Source organism: Ptychodera flava, chromosome 18, assembly GCF_041260155.1.
Source record: "Ptychodera flava strain L36383 chromosome 18, AS_Pfla_20210202, whole genome shotgun sequence".
Taxonomy (NCBI): Eukaryota; Metazoa; Hemichordata; class Enteropneusta; family Ptychoderidae; genus Ptychodera; species Ptychodera flava.
In genome coordinates, this window is record NC_091945.1 from 616,322 (window position 1) to 636,631 (window position 20,310).

The 20,310-nt window shown below is 36.9% G+C and overlaps 1 protein-coding gene across 1 annotated transcript; it reads right to left on the reverse strand.

Moving 5' to 3' along the window:
• Positions 1-3,275: 3,275 nt before the first annotated feature.
• Positions 3,276-19,746, reverse strand: LOC139117947 (polyubiquitin-B-like). Its single transcript, XM_070681193.1, has 2 exons — positions 19,603-19,746; positions 3,276-5,721 (listed from the first exon to the last, which is right to left on the reverse strand). The coding sequence occupies exon 2, from the start codon at positions 5,547-5,549 to the stop codon at positions 4,629-4,631; it is 921 nt and encodes a 306-aa protein (XP_070537294.1). The 5' UTR covers positions 5,550-5,721; positions 19,603-19,746; the 3' UTR covers positions 3,276-4,628.
• Positions 19,747-20,310: the final 564 nt, after the last annotated feature.

Below are 20,310 nucleotides of genomic sequence, written 5' to 3' on the forward strand. Positions count from 1 at the left end.
GGGGTCGGAGGAATCCGAAGGGGGCCACTCAAAAATTGAAAGCTACAAGGGGGTTGCTCAAAATGTGGAGAAAAAGAAGGGGGTTACTCAATTTTTGGTGCAAAATAAATTGAAACACCTCTCAGATTGCACCTTTGCACACATCAATTTCTCAAAATTTTCGATGTGAGAGGGGACACCCCCTCTCGTGCTCTCCTCCCTGGGGTGTTCTAACAGTTTTACTAGTAAAAGGCAAAATTGAAAACACCTCTAAGATTGCACCAGACCGCACCATTGGCATTGCACGCATCAGTTCCTCAATTTTCTTCACATGATCCAGGACAAAACTGAACTTTTGTGGATCCATCCTTTAGGCCTATTATCACAGAAACATATATTTTAATTGACTTCAGTTCAATAACCATTTTGACATTTAACCATACCGTATTCAGGATTTTCATTAGAAGCTAGTAGCTGGAGAAATTGCACGGCTGGCGAGGTTGCAAACAAATTTATAATGAATGGGTTTAAAAATACTGATTCTGACTGATGGTCCTCTAATATCGTTTACAGAAATGTAAGATTTTGCGAATGGCACAAGAAGGTTCGCAGATTTTCCATTCCTGCATATTCTTTGTTCTTCAATCTCTGGCAAACAGAGGACTTTTTTACAAAATGAATCGTTATTGTTTGGTTAGGTGTTGTGACTGTTTTGCCCTGTTCACAGTGATACCGTCAATGTAAGTTACAGTACAGTGTTTTCTTCTCCCAGCTTTATACCGGGTCACATCGCCAGTCACAGTCGACCAGACACTAAGAGAAAACGCGATACCTTCTCAAATTATTTTTGTTTTTTTCACAGCGCACAATCGATGCCATGACAATCTTAAAATCCATAGCGCTGTCTCTAGTGTTAGTGATTAACTTGCATTTTAGCATCTCTATGTAAACATGACGCAATATCACGGCAACAAAGACAATAACATTTTACGTCACTGAGCCAATTTTTGTCTTGTCTTTTGAAGCACTGTAAGATGATTGGCCAGTTTTTGTCTTTCGTCATTTAGATGGCTAAATGACGTAAATGTTAATGTAGGCCTATTTATTGTCGTAATATTGCGTAATGCCCTACGTCACTCTGAATGTGCTAACATTCAGCTGAATATTTGGCAACGTTTTGGATATTAAGATTATCATGACATCCATTGTGGCATGTGAAGAAAACAAACAAAGAATTTGACAAGATATGCGATATTGTGTCCTCCTGATTGTACGCATTTCTGCCACTTCACATCTTCAAGACAAAATACTCAGATGGGGTGGAGCTCGACCCACTGTCCGATGGGGTGGGGCAAAATCAACGGTCCGATTGGGATGGGATGGGATCCACTCTCCGACGGGGTGGGGTGGGATCGGATCCACTGTCCGATATGGGGTGGGATCGGATCCACTGTCCTATGAGGGGGGGGGGGGGCTTGATCCAAGATACGTCATCGTGTTATTATTCACCATGTTAAAACTGAAAACCACGATCATTTATATATTATGTCAGCAACATGTCACACGCAGCAGTTAAGTGATTACAAAGCAGTCTCGATGAAACCCGTTAATTTTTTTGCATCATCCGAGTATACCCGTGAGTAATATAGATGTCTGTAGGCCTAAATTCTGAAATTCAATGAATTTCGTGTTTTTGCACATAACTGTGATTTCACAAAATCAGGGATTCATTACAAACATGGCTGCCGTTCATCAGTTTATCGCACCTCCGTGATTCACACAAGTTTAATCAAGTAAAGATTTTACAGACAAGAGGGATAATCAATCAGCGACAAACTGACAGCATTACTCTAGTATAACGGACTGAGTAAACACAACAGGTTACATTCAGATGACCGACTGGACTTCTTATCATAGGTGAGGTTTTCCTGTACAAAGTTTAGGATTATTTTTAGGTACAAATATCCAAATTTAATAACATGTTCAATGGATTGTCTCCTAAACTAGCTAATCCAGGGCTATTTATAAACTCTCCCTCCAATAAAGGCTAATTTGTTGCTACAGTAAAATCACGAAAACAATTCTGAAAAGTTGTGAACTTGCGACCTTTCGGAACCAAATAGCCACTTTACATGTAGTTCTTTTTATAGAACAGGATTTGGCATTTGTGTCTCTGGATCCAGACTATGCCACAGACATGCGCACATCGGCATGGTTTGGCGGAAAGATTTTACCCCAAAAATATTTGACAATCGGGGAAAATGTCTTTAGATATTGTTTTTGGCTATTTCAAGGAAAATGCGTTCTTTGCGTTACAGGAATATCGTTTTCATATTCAATAAACCCCGTGCATTTGACGTTAAAAGAGTCTGGTTACAGGTTAAGTATGAGTCGATTAATATATTAATTTTCGAGCGGTGGGGGTTTGGGGTTTCGCCATTGACACAATTTTACTAAGCAGTATATACTTTATAAGGTATTTTAAACGTGTCTAAAGTTTGAACAGGATTTATGGCAGTTTTCAACAGTCTTCACGCTGCCATTTGACAGCCTTCCTCTCCCACCGACTACCCACAACAAGGAAAACACGTTCTTCAAATTTGGCGCTCCCTACCACTAAGGTCCCCCTTCGTTTTCGATCGGCCCGGCCACGTTCGTCTGCCGCCTCCCGCGCATACCCAAATTTGCCAAAAACTACCGGCCAAATCGACCTCACCGGCCGTTGAACAAAGAAATAAAATTCCCCTGTCCTGGTAACAAAAACCTTGTCTTCACTCCTGCCCTTTCCTCTTGCGCTGATATTAGGAAATTCGCCCAACCTTTGCAAACATCTTTTTGCGCGAAGAGCAATGTTGGTTGTCCCCTAGAGTGAATGGCTGTGATGAAGTCAAACGTCGGATGAGACCTGATATCAGTGCAAACAACAGATTATACATACACCTTGCTTATACATATGTCCTAAATTTGTCTGGGCAATTGGACACATTGTTCTATTGTACGTACAGGGCAAATCCTGCGCTGACCCCAAGCAGGTGTCGTAAAGTGCATATCGGGAATTTAAAAATCAAGGTAATGACAAATGGAATCAGATGGAATTAGTTTCTTCCAAAGTTCTCCAACGGGAGTTAAATGCATCTCATCCTAACACAATACTACTCAGGTTTCTGTGAAGATCCTGCCGTGGACATTTCTGAACTTATCTACGGTCAAATGTCAACAGTCCTGTACCATTCCAAAATGTTGGCAATGTCCATGAGAATGAAATATGCAGAGAAGAAAAGATATTATTAATAAAGTTGTATTTGAACGGAAATGTTTAATTGTGTCCCACAAACATAAACAAACAGTTTTAATTTAAAGAAAAATCTTCGAAGACTTTCAGGCAAAGCAAGATAATTTAAGACATCTCAGTCACTGTCTCGAACTCTTCTTGTCAGTTCTTAGACTGCTTTCAAGGACTGCATTGTTCATTGTTGAATTTTGAGACACCAGTACATTATGCAAACATGTAACTGAAATGATGGAAAACTGACGGCTGCGATTGTGTGATTGACAAAATCTCCCATCTAGCGCTACATAAACTCCAGCAAACTATCTTGGTCATTATGCTAATAAGTGATGTCATTACAAGCGGCAACATCAAAAGTTTGATGTGGCTTTGTATAGGAGATAAATTCTACAGTGCGTTTCACCTAGGTACCGCAACTCAGCGTATGAGAGACACAATCCACATACAAGACACACAATTTTAAAGCCGATGATCATGGACACATCGACCTACAAATGCAAGTTGCGCTGTACTTTCAGCGCGAGGTATTTCAAATCATACTCTTACTGGAACTAATATTAATGTGACTAGGTCACACACAACTAATAATGTTAATAATAATAATAATACATTAATGTTTTACAAAGTGTGGCAATGCTTTGTGTAAATGGTGCTAACAAAATTAGTTTGAACTCTTTCAAAAAATAATAACATTGTAAATAGTGACATTAGGATACAATCTAGATTTGGCACATTTTTGATAAACTCCAGCTTTTTCCTCGAACAATATCACTGGACGAGAAGAAAATACTGTTACACAAATGAAATAATCATATACTTGTTTATTACAGTTCAGTGACTGATCCGCAACATCGATCTCGTTTGATGACATCTCGTTTGATGGCTATCCAACATGTCAAATACAAGACAATTTATACAGGAACAGACGTTATTCCCCAATGGAATTTGGTTGACGGAAATTTCATTCGTCTGAACACGTATTCAAATAAATCAAAGACGTGTATTCTTCCATACACGATGCCTAATCTCAAATGACCTTTAGCATTGCATACGTGCATGAACCTAACCAAAAAAGTAGAAAAACTATGAAAAACTATAGGATAGTATAGCTGGTATTTTGTGTAGAGTGTACCCTACAACAAAAAGAAAGACATTCGGAAATTACTGGCGAGATGATACCACATTGTCTTGTTACTACACTTTAAGTTCTGTAGTATTGGAATGTATAAGTGTGTTGATATGTTTGTATTGAGGAATTCTGAGAGTATCTGAAGTGTATAAATATTGCCATGCTTACAGACACATAAACTCCTCAGTTGAAAGTAATATATTTCCAAAGTTCTTTTTTAATTTCAAGTTTTTACTGTAAAGTGCAGCTTTGACTTTGTTTACCCTGTTCAATGGTAAACCTTCCGTCACCCTTTCGAATAATCTTCACGTCACCAGTAACCAGCATGAGGACAGCGTAGGGTCTTGTAGCGCTGTAAAAATGCAGATCATAGTCATCGAACAGCTCCCTACCTCCGTACACCAAGTGTTGGTCGTCAACATTAATACCTTCGTTTTCATAGATTTTAGCCTTGATCTCCCACACAGTGGTGGACGGGTTCACGGCAACCTGGTAGCTTCGCCGACGAAGAGTTCTGATGATGATTGGATAGGATCGATAGGCGACATAAATGACAGACGACGCCATGATGTTATAATCGTATAGTGTAAGGTTGTTATCCAGAATCTGTCCCGTGTACACAAATGCGATAACAGGAACTGGTATGTGCACTTCATCAGCAAAGAGTTCTTTAGTTTCTAACACTGTACTCAGTGGTTCCACCTCTACTTTTGTGTCTTCTTCTCTGAGATTTCTGATAGTTATAGTCATTTTGCCGACCTTTTCCGCACATCGGTAGATGTTGATAATGCCGTTCTTTTCAATATCATATTCAAGTAGCATTTTGTCATCTTGAAGCTGATGTCCACGATACGTCAAACGTTGATGCTTCGGTTCAATTCCAGTGTGTTCTGTTATCATAGCCTTGACAACGTTCACATATTCGCCTTCATTAACTCTGAGAGTGAACTCTTCGTTGTACTGAGTTTTTATTGTGATCGGTATAACCATTGGTTGTGTCGGAGACTGTCTTCCAGAGCCAGTTCCATCAACGTCGTCTTGTTGTCCATATCTCTGTAGGAGACCTTCTGGTGGGACGATGAAGCCGTAGCTCTCCTGTCGAAATGTCCATCTCTGTTTGGAGCCGTTGTTGTTCGCATCGGCATCCACCATGTTTGCCTTCCTCGCCGTGCAACTTTTGTCACGGATGACGTATAAGATGTTGCCTTTGACAAAGCTCAATTGGTAATATCCAGCAGGTTCTTTACCTTCTGTCTGAGCTCCAAACCAGTTTGTGGGGAATGCGGCCAATTTTTGAGAACTTTGATCGTACCGAGCAACGTGTCTGTAAAAGATATTACAAGTAGAACAAAGCTAATTAGTTCACGACAAAGACAAATGACTTCAACCATAGAATGACCTTCCAAGCAATTTTGAAATAACAAATTTACCGTTTCCGCTCAAATTTCCTGCCAACAGTTGCCATGACTTCTTGCTAACAGGTGTTCTGATTGTTGCGCCTAAAATCCATGAACTGGTCCCCGAATTAACTCCTATTTAAAATGTATTTAGGTTATGTACCGCTTTATGGCCTACTACAGGTGTATATTTCAATGTCCATGTGTTTGGTCTTTGAGGGAGGTACAATTATTCCAAAGAGCGCGGCAAACTGAAAATGTCACTTTGAGCGACAACATTTTCAGGTAAGATGGTATTTTGGATGTATTTGCATGTTGGAAAAATGTTTGGAATATCAAAAATGGTCAAATTCAAGTAAAAACTTCGTTTTAAGACTTGGTTTGCCAATATACAAGTGACAAGAGCTGGGGAATGTTGAACTGGCATTGATAATCTCGCGAAATAGCAAGACCCGTGAATATTTTTGGAAGCTACCTAGCTCACGTGAGAGGGTCATCAAAGTACATAGTGAAGTAGTCGATGAACAAACTCGACACTGAACAGTTCATACAGCGTTGGCGTCGGTAGTCCAAACAACGCTGCTATCTAGACCGCAAGGACAACATGTTACTAAAATTAAGCTTGGTATCCTAATATTAGGTGCTGGAAAGTAGTAAACAACCATAGAGGTTACAACGGTCAACTAAACATAGTCTTGTCAAGGTCAGGAAGTTATAATTACAACAGTATACATAGACCTAGCGTTATAAAGTACAAAGGAATGATGTCGAACACTTTCATTGTTTTCTCATAATGTTATAAAGAATGCAAAAAGTGACAATACTACTGTACTGCTCATGAACATTGCACGTAATCTGCATGCGAAAATAAATGGAATGAACTGGACAACGCTTACGTTTACTTACTATGCAACACAAATTTGGACGCCCAGAGGTTAAAGTCATAAAAGTATCAACATTGAATTTATGCCTGCACCGAAAATAAAAGAATTTATAGACTTGTCATCAAATTATATATATAACCGCAATCAATCAATAAATCAATCAATTAAGGGCAATTAAATCAACAAAATAAATCGACAAAATAAATCAAGGATAATAAACGGAAAGCAGCACCAGTCCGTACCTGACACCAAATGTAATGATTACAGAAAATTTACAAACATCTGTACTGGAAATGCTTCCACGAGTCTGACCACTGAGTTGTTGTTTTTTCTTGACGTTCAAGACACTCAATTCATGACAGCGTAAAAAAGCTTACAGCAATTTTTTCTTAATTTCATACCTCCACCCTCCTGTCCGTAACACCAATGAATAAAAAAAAAAATTGTTAAAATACTCCTTTTATTTTCTCGTTAACCTTACTCTGTGTCAAAACGAGCTCTGTAAAATTCTGAACACTTCAAGTATTGATCCCATCATCGTTTTCATCACAAGTCTTTCGATTGTGATATACATGTAGACGAGTTAGGGACCGTTCAGTTTTTACGGCCGGGGGGCTGGCAAAATCCAGGGGGGGTCATCGTAATTTTGGAATCCGCAAAGGGGGTCATCGCTTTTTCACTGGTAGGAAAGGGGGGTCACCACATTTTCAAAAACATAATACCTACAATAAAGTTCACTTTATGCCATGGCCATGATCGACCCTCTTTACCGGCGGGCCGCCGAAGGCGGCCCACTACAATAAATATACGTTATGTATTACCCATGACCCTCTTAACGGGCAGACGCCTTTGGCGGCCCACTCCAATTAGGTTCACTTCATGCAATGGCCATGATCGACCCTCTTTACCGGCGGGCCGCCTTGCGGCGGCCCACTACAATAAATTGACTTTAAGTAATACCCCACGGCAATCTGAAGCCGCGGCTTGTATTAGAAACATTTTTGAGGGACCCCTGGGATCACGCACTGAATAATTGTAATGGCCGTACGCCTTCAGCGGCCCTATCCAGTAAAGTCTACTTTATGCAATAGCCATGATCGACCCTCTTTACCGGCGTGCCACCTTTGGTGGCCCACTAGAATAAAGTTGACTTTACGTATTGGCCCATGACCCTCTTAACCGGAGGGCTGCCTTTGGCGAACCACTCCAATAAAGTTTACTTTATACAATGTCCATGGACATGAGTTGTCTATGGAAATGAAGTTACAAATTGCCTTACAGTCGTCCTAATTAACAGACGTTTCAATGGATGTGGCTGAGAAGTTTGTGCACTGGCATCTCTGCTACACGAATAAAGTGCGCTGCGTACCGGAGTTCAAATCCAAACCATGCGGGTAAATTTGACATATGGGTTTTGGTTATTTTTCAGGCCGGGGGGGGTCATCAATTTTTTTCGTCTGACAAAGGGGGGTTCATCTTTTTTTCACAAAAAATGCAGGGGGGTCTATATTTTTTTGAACACCGGCGACAAGATTTTGCCGCCCCCCCCCCCCCAGGCCGTAAAAACTGAACGCTCCCTTATGAACTGTGTTAAGGAACTACTTCACTGAGATAAGAATGCACGTAACGCACAGTCAAAGAATCAGGTTGCCAGTTGGCAATTAATAAGGAGACACTTGTCAAAAGAAAACTGGATTTCAATGTACAACAGCAATGGCATTTGATAATATTTTTTTATTATTTCTTTCTATAAAAGGTTTCATTTTCTTCTTCTAGTCACGAAAATACGTTGTAAATACAAATTACCAGCAACACGACAAATTCCGTAAAAAATGCGATGGTTATCATTTTACATAATCGAATCCTCCTCAATAATACTTAAGCTTAGTCAGTTGTCCACAACGACATTGGCACATTACGTGGCAGGTTTTGACAAAGTAAGTAAAAAGGTATTTCGACATTAACTTAGGAGTAGAACAAGAGACTTTATTTACAAAGAAAAACAATTTTGGAAAATACTTTGAAATGTTACATTACAGCTAAGTTCAGCTTTTACAACGACACACATGAATTCGCCAATCATCAAGATACTCTTCGAAATTACATTTGTTGAAGATACTCTTCGAAATTAAAGTTGTGCGACGAAACTTTGAAATCTTTGACTTTTATTCATTCAGTTTCGCAGTTTTCCACGATGAATATCCTGAGATTTGTGAATATGAAAAGCAATAATGCATAGGCTCAAGTAATACACAAAAAGAGGACTTTGCGAAATACTTTGTCAGCGGATTTCAGCGAAGACAATCTCGAATGTAGAACATAATTCATTCAGAACGAGGCAGGCAGACAATAACGTCTAACGTTTGAAAAGACAAGTTGACTTCCCTAGTCTAACTCCGTTGAACGTGTTTCTAAGCTAATCCGTTGAACGTGTTTCTAAGCTAATCCGTTGAACGTGTTTCTAAGCTAATCCGTTGAACGTGTTTCTAAGCTAATCTGTTGAACGTGTTTCTACTAACTAGCTGCGTAGTATTGTACCATGCTAACCATCTCACGGTCAAAGACAATGGAGACATGTAACCATCTAAATTGTGACGTCATTATTTTTCGAAAGCAGCTACTGAAAAGTTGCTTTGCCCGTATTTTACTCTTGCACAATTTTTGTTGCGGCAATATCGAATGATATAGTCCGTGGGCTAGAGGGGGTCTACGTGCACCCCCCCCCCCACAGGATAACAAACCTGTATTTTTCAGAACCCTTGGGATCCTAGAATACGAAATGGAATTTTAACAGAAAAATATAGGGACGCAATAGCTGTTATGGTCATGTTTTGAAGGGTACCGCAAAATCACGATTTTCCAAGCCAAATGCATTTTCGTCAAATCTGTCTTCTTGTAAGTCATGTGCTGAGCTCATTTTTTAACATAACCGCACTTGTTTGGTATCATTAGAAAGGAATTTATTCCTCTTTAAGATGACATATTGCATTATGCAATATCTGCTACAGTTTTTGTCAAATATAACCAAAACTTACCCCTTACCCCAAAATTTAACATTACAAATTACAGAAAATCTCAAATTCTACCAATTTTTTAGCTAGGCATAATAAAAAATGCAATGCTTTGTCTGAAATCTGTTTTATTTGATACAGGGACATGTCAGAAATATGAAATAGACTTTTAACAGAAAAAATATTGGGAATCTACAGCTGTAACAGTCATATTTTGAAGGGTACAGCAAAATAATAGTGTAGCAGATTTGCATGCATTTTTGTTAAAACTGTCTTCCTATAAGTTATCTGCTGAGCTTGTTGTTGAATATAACCTGGCTTGTTAGGTATCATTAGAAAGATAATTCACTAATCTTTAGAATGGCATATTGTAACATGCAATATCTTCTATAGTTTTCATGATATGTAACCCAAACTTACCCCATACCCCAAAGTTTACATTGAAAATTTCAGTCATAGCTAAAACTAAATTCTACCATTTTTTTAGCTTGACACAAAAAATCTGGCCGTTTTTGCTATTAAATCTATTTTATTTGGTACAGGGATATGTCAGAATTATGAAGTAGACTTTTAACAGAAAAAATATTGGGAATCAACATCTGTAACAGTCATATTTTGAAGGGTACCGCAAAATCATAGTGTAGCAGATTTGTATGCATTTTTGTTAAATTTGTCTTCTTATAAGTTATCTGCTGAGCTTGTTGTTGAATATAATCTGGCTTGTTAGGTATCATTAGAAAGATAATTTACTAATCTTTAGAATGACATATTGTAACATGCAATATCTTCTATAGTTTTCATGATATATAACCAAAACTTACCCCATACCCCAAAGTTTACATTGAAAATTTCAGTCATAGCTAAAACCAAATTCTACCATTTTCTTACCTAGACATATAAATCTGGCCGTTTTTGCTATAAATCTGTTTTATTTGGTACAGAGACATGTCAGAATTATGAAATAGACTTTTAACAGAAAAAATATTAGGAATCTACAGCTGTAACAGTCATATTTCAAAGGGTACGGCAAAATCATAGTGTAGCAGATTTGCATGCATTTTTGTCAAATCTGTCTTCTTATAAGTTATCTGCTGAGCTTGTTGTTGAATATAACCTGGCTTGTTAGGTATCATTAGAAAGATAATTCACTAATCTTTAGAATAAGATATTGTAACATGCAATATCTTCTATAGTTTTCATGATATGTAACCCAAACTTACCCCATACCCCAAAGTTTACATTGAAAATTTCAGTCATAGCTAAAACCAAATTCTACCATTTTTTTAGCTTGACACAAAAAATCTGGCCGTTTTTGCTATTAAATTTATTTTATTTGGTACAGGGACATGTCAGAAATATGAAATAGACTTTTAACAGAAAAAATATTGGGAATCTACATCTGTAACAGTCATATTTTGAAGGGTACCGCAAAATCATAGTGTAGCAGATTTGCATGCATTTTTGTTAAATTTGTCTTCTTATAAGTTATCTGCTGAGCTTGTTTTTGAATATAACCTGGCTTGTTAGGTATCATTAGAAAGATAATTCACTAATCTTTAGAATGGCATATTGTAACATGCAATATCTTCTATAGTTTTCATGATATATAACCAAAAGTTACCCCATACCCCAAAGTTTACATTGAAAATTTCAGTCATAGCTAAAACTAAATTCTACCATTTTTTTACCTAGACATATATAAAATCTGGCCGTTTTTGCTATTAAATCTGTTTTATTTGGTACAGGGACATGTCAGAATTATGAAATAGACTTTTAACAGAAAAAATATTAGGAATCTACAGCTGTAACAGTCATATTTTGAAGGGTACCGCAAAATCATAGTGTAGCATATTTGTATGCAGTTTTGTTAAATTTGTCTTCTTATAACTTATCTGCTGAGCTTGTTGTTGAATATAACCTGGCCTGTTAGGTATCATTAGAAAGATAATTCACTAATCCTTAGAATGACATATCGTAACATGCAATATCTTCTATAGTTTTCATGATATATAACCAAAAGTTACCCCATATCCCAAAGTTTACATTGAAAATTTCAGTCATAGCTAAAACTAAATTCTACCATTTTTTTACCTAGACATATAAAATCTGGCCGTTTTTGCTATTAAATCTGTTTTATTTGGTACAGAGACATGTCAGAATTATGAATAGACTTTTAACAGAAAAAATATTGAGACTCTACAGCTGTAACAGTCATATTTTGAAGGGTACCGCAAAATCACAGTATTGCCAACTCGCTTGCTTTTTTGTAATATCTGTCTTCTTAAAAGTCATCTGCTGAGCTTTATTTTTGACATAACCTGGCTTGTTAGGTATCAATAGAAAGGTAATTTACTAGTCTTTAAACGACATATTGTAATATGCAATGTCCTATTTAGGTTTCATGAAATAGGACCAAAGCTTACCCCATACCCAAGGTTTACACAGCAAATTACTGCAAATCTGAAACTCTACCATTTTTTACAATTTATTAACTTTATATACCAAAGGCAATGCTTATATGCAATCTGTGAAATATGTGTTTTTGTTAAAAAGTATGTTACAAATATGAAATTAACTTTTAACAGGAACATAATATGATTTTGTAGCCTTTTGGATCATATTTGGAAGGGTACCCAGGTATCAGGGCAAATTTGCCGAAACACATACATTTGCAATATATGGGTTCCCCCTCCAAAAATGATCCAAATGGCTACTAAATTGTATCATCTTAAAAGTTAAAAGTTAATTTTATACTTGTGACATACTTTTGTAACAAATAAATCAGATTTTAAACAAGAATTGCCTTTGTATTATTATGTGCAAAAAATGGTAGAATTTAAGATACGCTGTAATTTGCGATTTGAACTTTTTGGGTATGGGGTAAAGTTTGACCATATTCCAGGAAAACTATGTATGACATTGTATATTACAATATGTCATCTTAAAGAAGAATAAATTTTCCTACTAATGATACCTGACAAGCCAGGTTGTGTCACAAAATAAGTTCAGCACATGATTACAAGAAGAAGAATTTAACAAAAAAGGTGCCAATTTGCGGTACTGCGATTTTGCATTTCCCTTCACAATATGGCTGTTACAACTATACAGTCCAAATATTTTTTCTGTTAAAAGTCTATTTCACATTTCTGACATGACCCAGTACCATATACAACAGATTTAATACCGAAACAGAGCTATTTTTATCATGTCTAGCTAAAAAATCACGGAATTTGATCACGTTATCTATGACAGTACTTTCAATATAAACCTTGGGGTATGGGGTACGTTTTGGTCATATTCCATGAACACTATACAAGATATTGCCTGTTACAATATGTCATTGTAAAGACTATTTAATTACCTTTTCAATGATACTAAACAAACCCGGTTATAATCAATAACAAGCTCATTAGACGACTTATAAGGTGACAGATTTAACAAAAACGCATGCGAATCAGGAATACTGAGATTTTGCTGTACCCTTCAAAATACAGCTGTTACAGCTATAGAATCCCAATATTTTTTCTGTTAAAAGTTCATTTCATATTTCTGATATGGCCAAGTACACAATAAAACAGATTTCATACAAAAAATTGCCTAATTTTTTATGTCTGCGTTAAAAATTGCTTGAATTTGACATTAGCTATGACAGTAGTTTTCGATGTAAATGTTGGGGTATGGGGTAAGTTTTGGTCATATTTCATAAAAATCTGTACAAGTATTGCATGTTACAATATGCCTTTTTAAAGGCTAGTAAATAATCTTACTAATGATACCTAACAACTTACATTATATTCTATAAGAAGCTCAGCAGATGACTTAAAAGACGATAGATTCAACAAAAGGCACGCAAGTCAGGAATACTGAGATTTTACTGTACCCTTCAAAATCTGACTGTTACAACTACAGAATTCAAATCTTTTTTCTGTTAAAAGTCTATTTTATATTTTTCACATGACCCATAACCGAATGAAATAGATTTCATACAAATAAATGCCGGAATTTATATGTCTAGGTAAAGAAAATGGTAGAATTTGATTTAAGCTATAATTGCAATTTTCAATGTAAATTTTGGGGTATGGGGTAAGTTTTGGTCATATTTCATGAAAACTATAGAAGATATTGCATGTTACGATATGTCATTCTAAAGATTAGTAAATTATCTTTCTAATGATACCTAACAAGCCAGATTATATTCAAAAACAAGCTCAGCAGATAACTTATCAGAAGACAAATTTAACAAAAATGCATACAAATCTGCTACACTATGATTTTGCGGTACCCTTCAAAATATGACTGTTACAGATGTAGATTCCCAATATTTTTCTGTTAAAAGTCTATTTCATAATTCTGACATGTCCCTGTACCAAATAAAACAGATTTAATAGCAAAAACGGCCAGATTTTTTGTGTCAAGCTAAAAAAATGGTAGAATTTGGTTTTAGCTATGACTGAAATTTTCAATGTAAACTTTGGGGTATGGGGTAAGTTTGGGTTACATATCATGAAAACTATAGAAGATATTGCATGTTACAATATCTCATTCTAAAGATTAGTAAATTATCTTTCTAATGATACCTAACAAGCTAGGTTATATTCAACAACAAGCTCAGCAGATAACTTATAAGAAGACAAATTTAACAAAAATGCATACAAATCTGCTACACTATGATTTTGCGGTACCCTTCAAAATATGACTGTTACAGATGTAGATTCCCAATATTTTTTCTGTTAAAAGTCTATTTCATAATTCTGACATGTCCCTGTACCAAATAAAACAGATTTAATAGCAAAAACGGCCAGATTTTTTGTGTCAAGCTAAACAAATGGTAGAATTTGGTTTTAGCTATGACTGAAATTTTCAATGTAAACTTTGGGGTATGGGGTAAGTTTGGGTTACATATCATGAAAACTATAGAAGATATTGCATGTTACAATATGTCATTCTAAAGATTAGTGAATTATCTTTCTAATGATACCTAACAAGCCAGATATATTAACAACAACAAGCTCAGCAGATACTTATCAGAAGACAAATTTAACAAAAATGCATACAAATCTGCTACACTATGATTTTGCGGTACCCTTCAAAATATGACTGTTACAGATGTAGATTCCCAATATTTTTTCTGTTAAAAGTCTATTTCATAATTCTGACATGTCTCTGTACCAAATAAAACAGATTTAATAGCAAAAACGGCCAGATTTTTTGTGTCAAGCTAAAAAAAGGTAGAATTTGGTTTTAGCTATGACTGAAATTTTCAATGTAAACTTTGGGGTATGGGGTAAGTTTGGGTTACATATCATGAAAACTATAGAAGATATTGCATGTTACAATATGCCATTCTAAAGATTAGTCAATTATCTTTCTAATGATACCTAACAAACTAGGTTATATTCGACAACAAGCTCAGCAGATAACTTATAGGAAGACAGTTTTAACAAAAATGCATGCGGTACCCTTCAAAATATGACTGTTACAGCTGTAGATTCCCAATATTTTTTCTGTTAAAAGTCTATTTCATATTTCTGACATGTCCCTGTATCAAATAAAACAGATTTCAGACAAAGCATTGCATTTTTTATTATGCCTAGCTAAAAAATTGGTAGAATTTGAGATTTTCTGTAATTTGTAATGTTAAATTTTGGGGTAAGGGGTAAGTTTTGGTTATATTTGACAAAAACTGTAGCAGATATTGCATAATGCAATATGTCATCTTAAAGAGGAATAAATTCCCTTTCTAATGATACCAAACAAGTGAGGTTATGTTAAAAAATGAGCTCAGCACATGACTTACAAGAAGACAGATTTGACGAAAATGCATTTGGCTTGGAAAATCGTGATTTTGCGGTACCCTTCAAAACATGACCATAACAGCTATTGCGTCCCTATATTTTTTCTGTTAAAATTCCATTTCGTATTCTAGGGATCCCAAGGGTTCTGAAAAATACAGGTTTGTTATCCTGTGGGGGGGGTGCACGTAGACCCCCTCTAGCCCACGGACTAATACGAGGGATCTATTTATCATGATTGTACACGACATTTAAATGTATTGTTGACATATTTCAATACTAATTCATGCTCACGTATGGCTACTTCAGTTTTTACTTCAGATATAATGTTTAAGGAGTCAAATTAAATCTGTGTCCAAACCATTCTCCTCTCATGAGAAACTGGCAACACAAGTATTTAGTACATTTTTTGGGGAGATTAGTAACCTATTTGTGGGTAGTTTATCTTACCCTCTGAGCAGTGCAGTTTTCAAGTTTGTGGAACTATAAAATAAGCACACATCAAGGTCTGTCCCAATGACGGATTAATGAACACAAACCTTTGAATACAAACTAAACTTTTTGTGAGGGGGCTCTCTAACTGTCTACTGTCTCCTGCTGATTATAACAGGCGATCTGATTTGCAACAATTGGACTTCAAATCAGATTTGCAAAAAGTTTGAGTGTTACTATTGCTTCACTGATGTTCTCCTTGGCGACGAAACTGATAAGACTGACTTGGAAAAAGATAACAAAAAGTATTCAGCCAAAACATTGCATGGACACCGATTGACGAAACCAATGTCGCCGGCCTCCTTTACTTTCAGGGTCTCTACCTGTGATATTGTATCACACGACCGTAATATTTGAAGGATATTTATACAGGTGCAGCCAACGGAGCTATTCATCGAAAAAGCTATTCCAGGAGCAATTTTTTAGGGCAGGGGAAGTTTTAATTTTGCTAGGGCAGGGGACATGTTTTTTAGGTGGCAGGGGAGCAAATTTTAGGGTTTTTTTTGTAGGGCAGGGCGGATATCGGTTGATTGTCCTGGGGACAGGGCTTGGCGAAAAACTTTTTGAGGGGAATTGTTTCCAGGGCAGGGGAAATTGGCAAGTTTTTTTTCGCCACAGGGCGGGGGAGCTTAAAAAATTCACAGTGGGGAGGGGAAACAGGCAAAACTAAGTGGGAGTGGGTAAAAATGAAGTTTGAGTGTGGGAGGGTAAGTCGAAAAATTTTCTGTGGGAGGGCAAATTATGAACAGCTAATTAATTACCCTCTTGACTTAAAATGAGTCAGTTCACATTATTTGTCATGCACAATATATCTTATCATAGTAAGGACCTTTTTAAAAGTGCATTGTTCGTTGGCTGCACCTGTTTATACAATCTCTTTCGCAAAAGAAGTTTGGGCTTTCTTTGGCGATGACGAAATGAGTTCGGGTGTGGAGGTAGAGGGCGTTAACCATGTTTACTGGTCTGTGTGACATCACCAGATTATTTCAGGAAGCTACATTTAGAATTGCTGAGATGAGCAACACTGTATGTCCTACGATGTTTTCGTCTCGTCTTTTCAAACAATGTATACTGTTAACAGAGGACTGTGTTCTAACCCAGCGACGACTATGTTCTCCCCATGTTTCGTTTATTCCGTACAGGCAAAGTGTAGTCAATCGACTACAAGGACGAGTTAATGACTTGATAGGGGAAGTGAAGACGATGCACACGATTGTTCAATTTACTAGGTACACTTTGTGGAACTCCTCATGACAATGACATCACCAACATTTATGAGAAATTACATTTCATAAAAGATATAATAGTTCAAAAGTCAGCGTTAAGGTTGTGCAAACGTATGACAAATCAGATTGGCTCAAATCAAATAAATCAAATCAAACGAGACTTGTATAGATAATCGTTGATTTTCAAATCAAATGGGACTTGTAGATGATGTTGATTTGCAAATTCATGAAAATTTACGCATACTTTTTAAGTGATTTTGTCTGGTAATTGTTAACTGTAACCTCCAGAAGAAAAATAATTCATTTTGTGTGAAAATATTGAACAACGATATAAATTTAAATTTGGAAAGAGTACTAGTTCCGTAGGGTCCCTCCACTGCCCTTTTTTCTGAGGAAGGATAATTCTCAGCTTCCAAGTTCACATTTCATAATTCACCATCTGGTCAATTTGGTTAAAACTAGTAAAGCAAAACATGTTCTACATGGTGCATTTTAACAAAGACTTGAAGATTTGAAGGTGTCTGAAGACAGAGATACTGTAAACATGATTTTTACAGACTAAAGCTGCTATAACATACCCAAGTTGGTGAAAATACTGCTTTTTATTGACTTAGCAGATCGGAAAGTGATACTGTCTGCCAAGCAAAGGGATATACAGCACTTTTAAGTATGCTAATCCTAAAAATAACCCTAATCCTAATTCTAAAACCCCAAAAGTTGTATTTGGCGCGCTTCTTCCAAGGAAAGTCCGCGATTAAATTGATTTCTAGGTACGAGGGGGCCTAGAGGAAGTCTTGCCGAATCGTGACGGTGTCTTCAAACCCACATGAAACATTCTTACTATACTATTTGCAATACCTAAGAAAGTTGATCGTTGTACTAACAATGTAATTATCCTTCTACGAATTTGTGAACATGATATTTTAATACTGTATTATGTACAAATTTAGAGTCTTACACTTACAGTTTCAGACTTTCTATTCATTTTTTTCTGTTCCTAAACGCTGTAAGTTATGTACGGCACAATCTATTTATACAGTTTGCAGTTGTTTTCTTTTAAACATCAGAGGAAATTAATTCTAATTGGTCCTGGAGACAATGAGCAACCGGGGAAAAACATTATAATCTCTATGTGCTGATATGAATGTTCACTAATTTTCAGTCTTGCCTTTCTGGGAATGTTTCCTTCTGAAAACGTTTATCCAAGCGATTTCTCAAAGTCAATCTGAGAACACGAATGTCTATCACGTTGAGACCCTCACTGCCAAGCTTATAGATCACCATATCAAACCACACAATGACATATGTTTCAGATTCCGATCCAAACTCTGTCAACTATTGAAAGCCTTGGCGTTCTGTTCAATCAAAGTATTTCAGTTACGGCAGATGCAATCTGTCTTCTTTCACCAAAGAGGGTTGAATTTCAATGTTCTGGTTTTACATACACGTCAATGACAATGCAAATATTAATACAATTAATCGAATAATTTGGCTTATATTTATATTTACAAGACATGTCTGATAAGAGATAGACAGGTTAGAACAAGAGGACACTCTCAGAAACTACAAAAGCATTTTTGCCGACTTGACATCAGAAAATTTTCCTTCACAAACCGGATTGTTACCATATGGAATTCTCTACCAGATTATGTTGTAACTGCACCATCTGTCAACTCGTTTGAACAGCGCCTGGACAAGTTCTGGACTACTCAGGGAATTAAGTACAATTACAAGGAAAAACTTCATACAGTTGGAGCACCAGGACTTATGTACTACCAACCGGATCTGGACATAGAGGCCGAGAGGCCTGCGCCCAGTACCTAACCTAAGTAAACCTAAGTATGTTGAATGTTATTTATGCAATGATGATCAGTCAAATAAGTTTACAGCAGGAAATTATTTAAAAGATTGAGGCTTTAAAGTCTATGCGCTGAATCCATTGAGAACTGACAGTGGCGGTTTGGTCACGGTCGACATAAGGAGAGCAACTAAAATTATATCGATTTGCGGTTTACGATTATGAGGCATTTCTGTGGTTTGCCGTTTGGCACAGAAACCCACAAACGTCAGATTCGCCCCTGTTTCAGCCGTTTGATTGAAATTTATAACGACTAATAAAAGGCAAAAAACCCTAATATTTCAGTTGATAGCCTGTAAACCAAGTGGAAACTTAAGGCGTTTCGAAATTAAACTACACACATCATAATCCACGAACCCGATACAGTAGCAGATACCGATGGTGGTCTCGCTACTGTTTTGGTGGCCCTCGCGTGGATCAAAGCCGCAGACCTTGAGAGCACGTGCAGGCTTGATTGATTAATCTCGATTAAGAGTACACACAGTGATAAGGACAAGATAACTACAATTATGAGTCATTAAAGCTGAACAGAAAATGTGGCTTACCTGCAGGAGACCAACTTGACGAAATTCTCAAACTGCAACAAAAAGCGGGTGGGACATATCGCAGGTTTACGGCGACTGGTCACCACTTCAACGAACACCACAACACAACAACCGCCGCAACTCTGCGCGCCTTTGTCTCTAATATCGGCCTGTAAATAACTTCATATGGACGCCCTAGTTCTGAATTTATAAACAAAATCAAGCCAGAACCAATACATTTCACCGTTCATAGTTCCTGATTAAAGGAGAGCATCGCTACGAGCAAATTTATCAATATTTAGTTTGTCTTTATGATAAATCCGAGCTGAACACTGGCGGAAACAAGTTAAATCACTAATTTGTATATTTTTGTTGATAAGTTAGGGATCCTAAGTCACACAAGTACTTAACAGGTGCAGTAATTCAATTTTGACATGGAGTTTGCGCGGTGCAGATGTTACAGTGTAGTGTAGGTAAAGAAAGACGTGAGATCTCGTCCTTGTACGGCATTTTGACCTTTATACATTCATTCATCGTGATCGGTTCATCAGTACCGTATGCAATTATTAATTTCGGGTTGCATTGATGAAAAATGATAGAAAAACCACACACGACATTTTAGCAGGTGATTTCTGCCATCCCTGTTTGATCAAAAATGCGCCTTAGGGTGTAGGCTCGTAAATAATGTCTTGTTCGTACGGAGAAATTTTACGTTCGAAGGGGAGGGGG

What these genes read in the sequence shown, in the direction of transcription:
- LOC139117947 (XM_070681193.1), bottom strand. Translation starts at nt 5,549, where the DNA reads ATGGTGGATGCCGATGCGAACAACAACGGCTCCAAACAGAGATGGACA.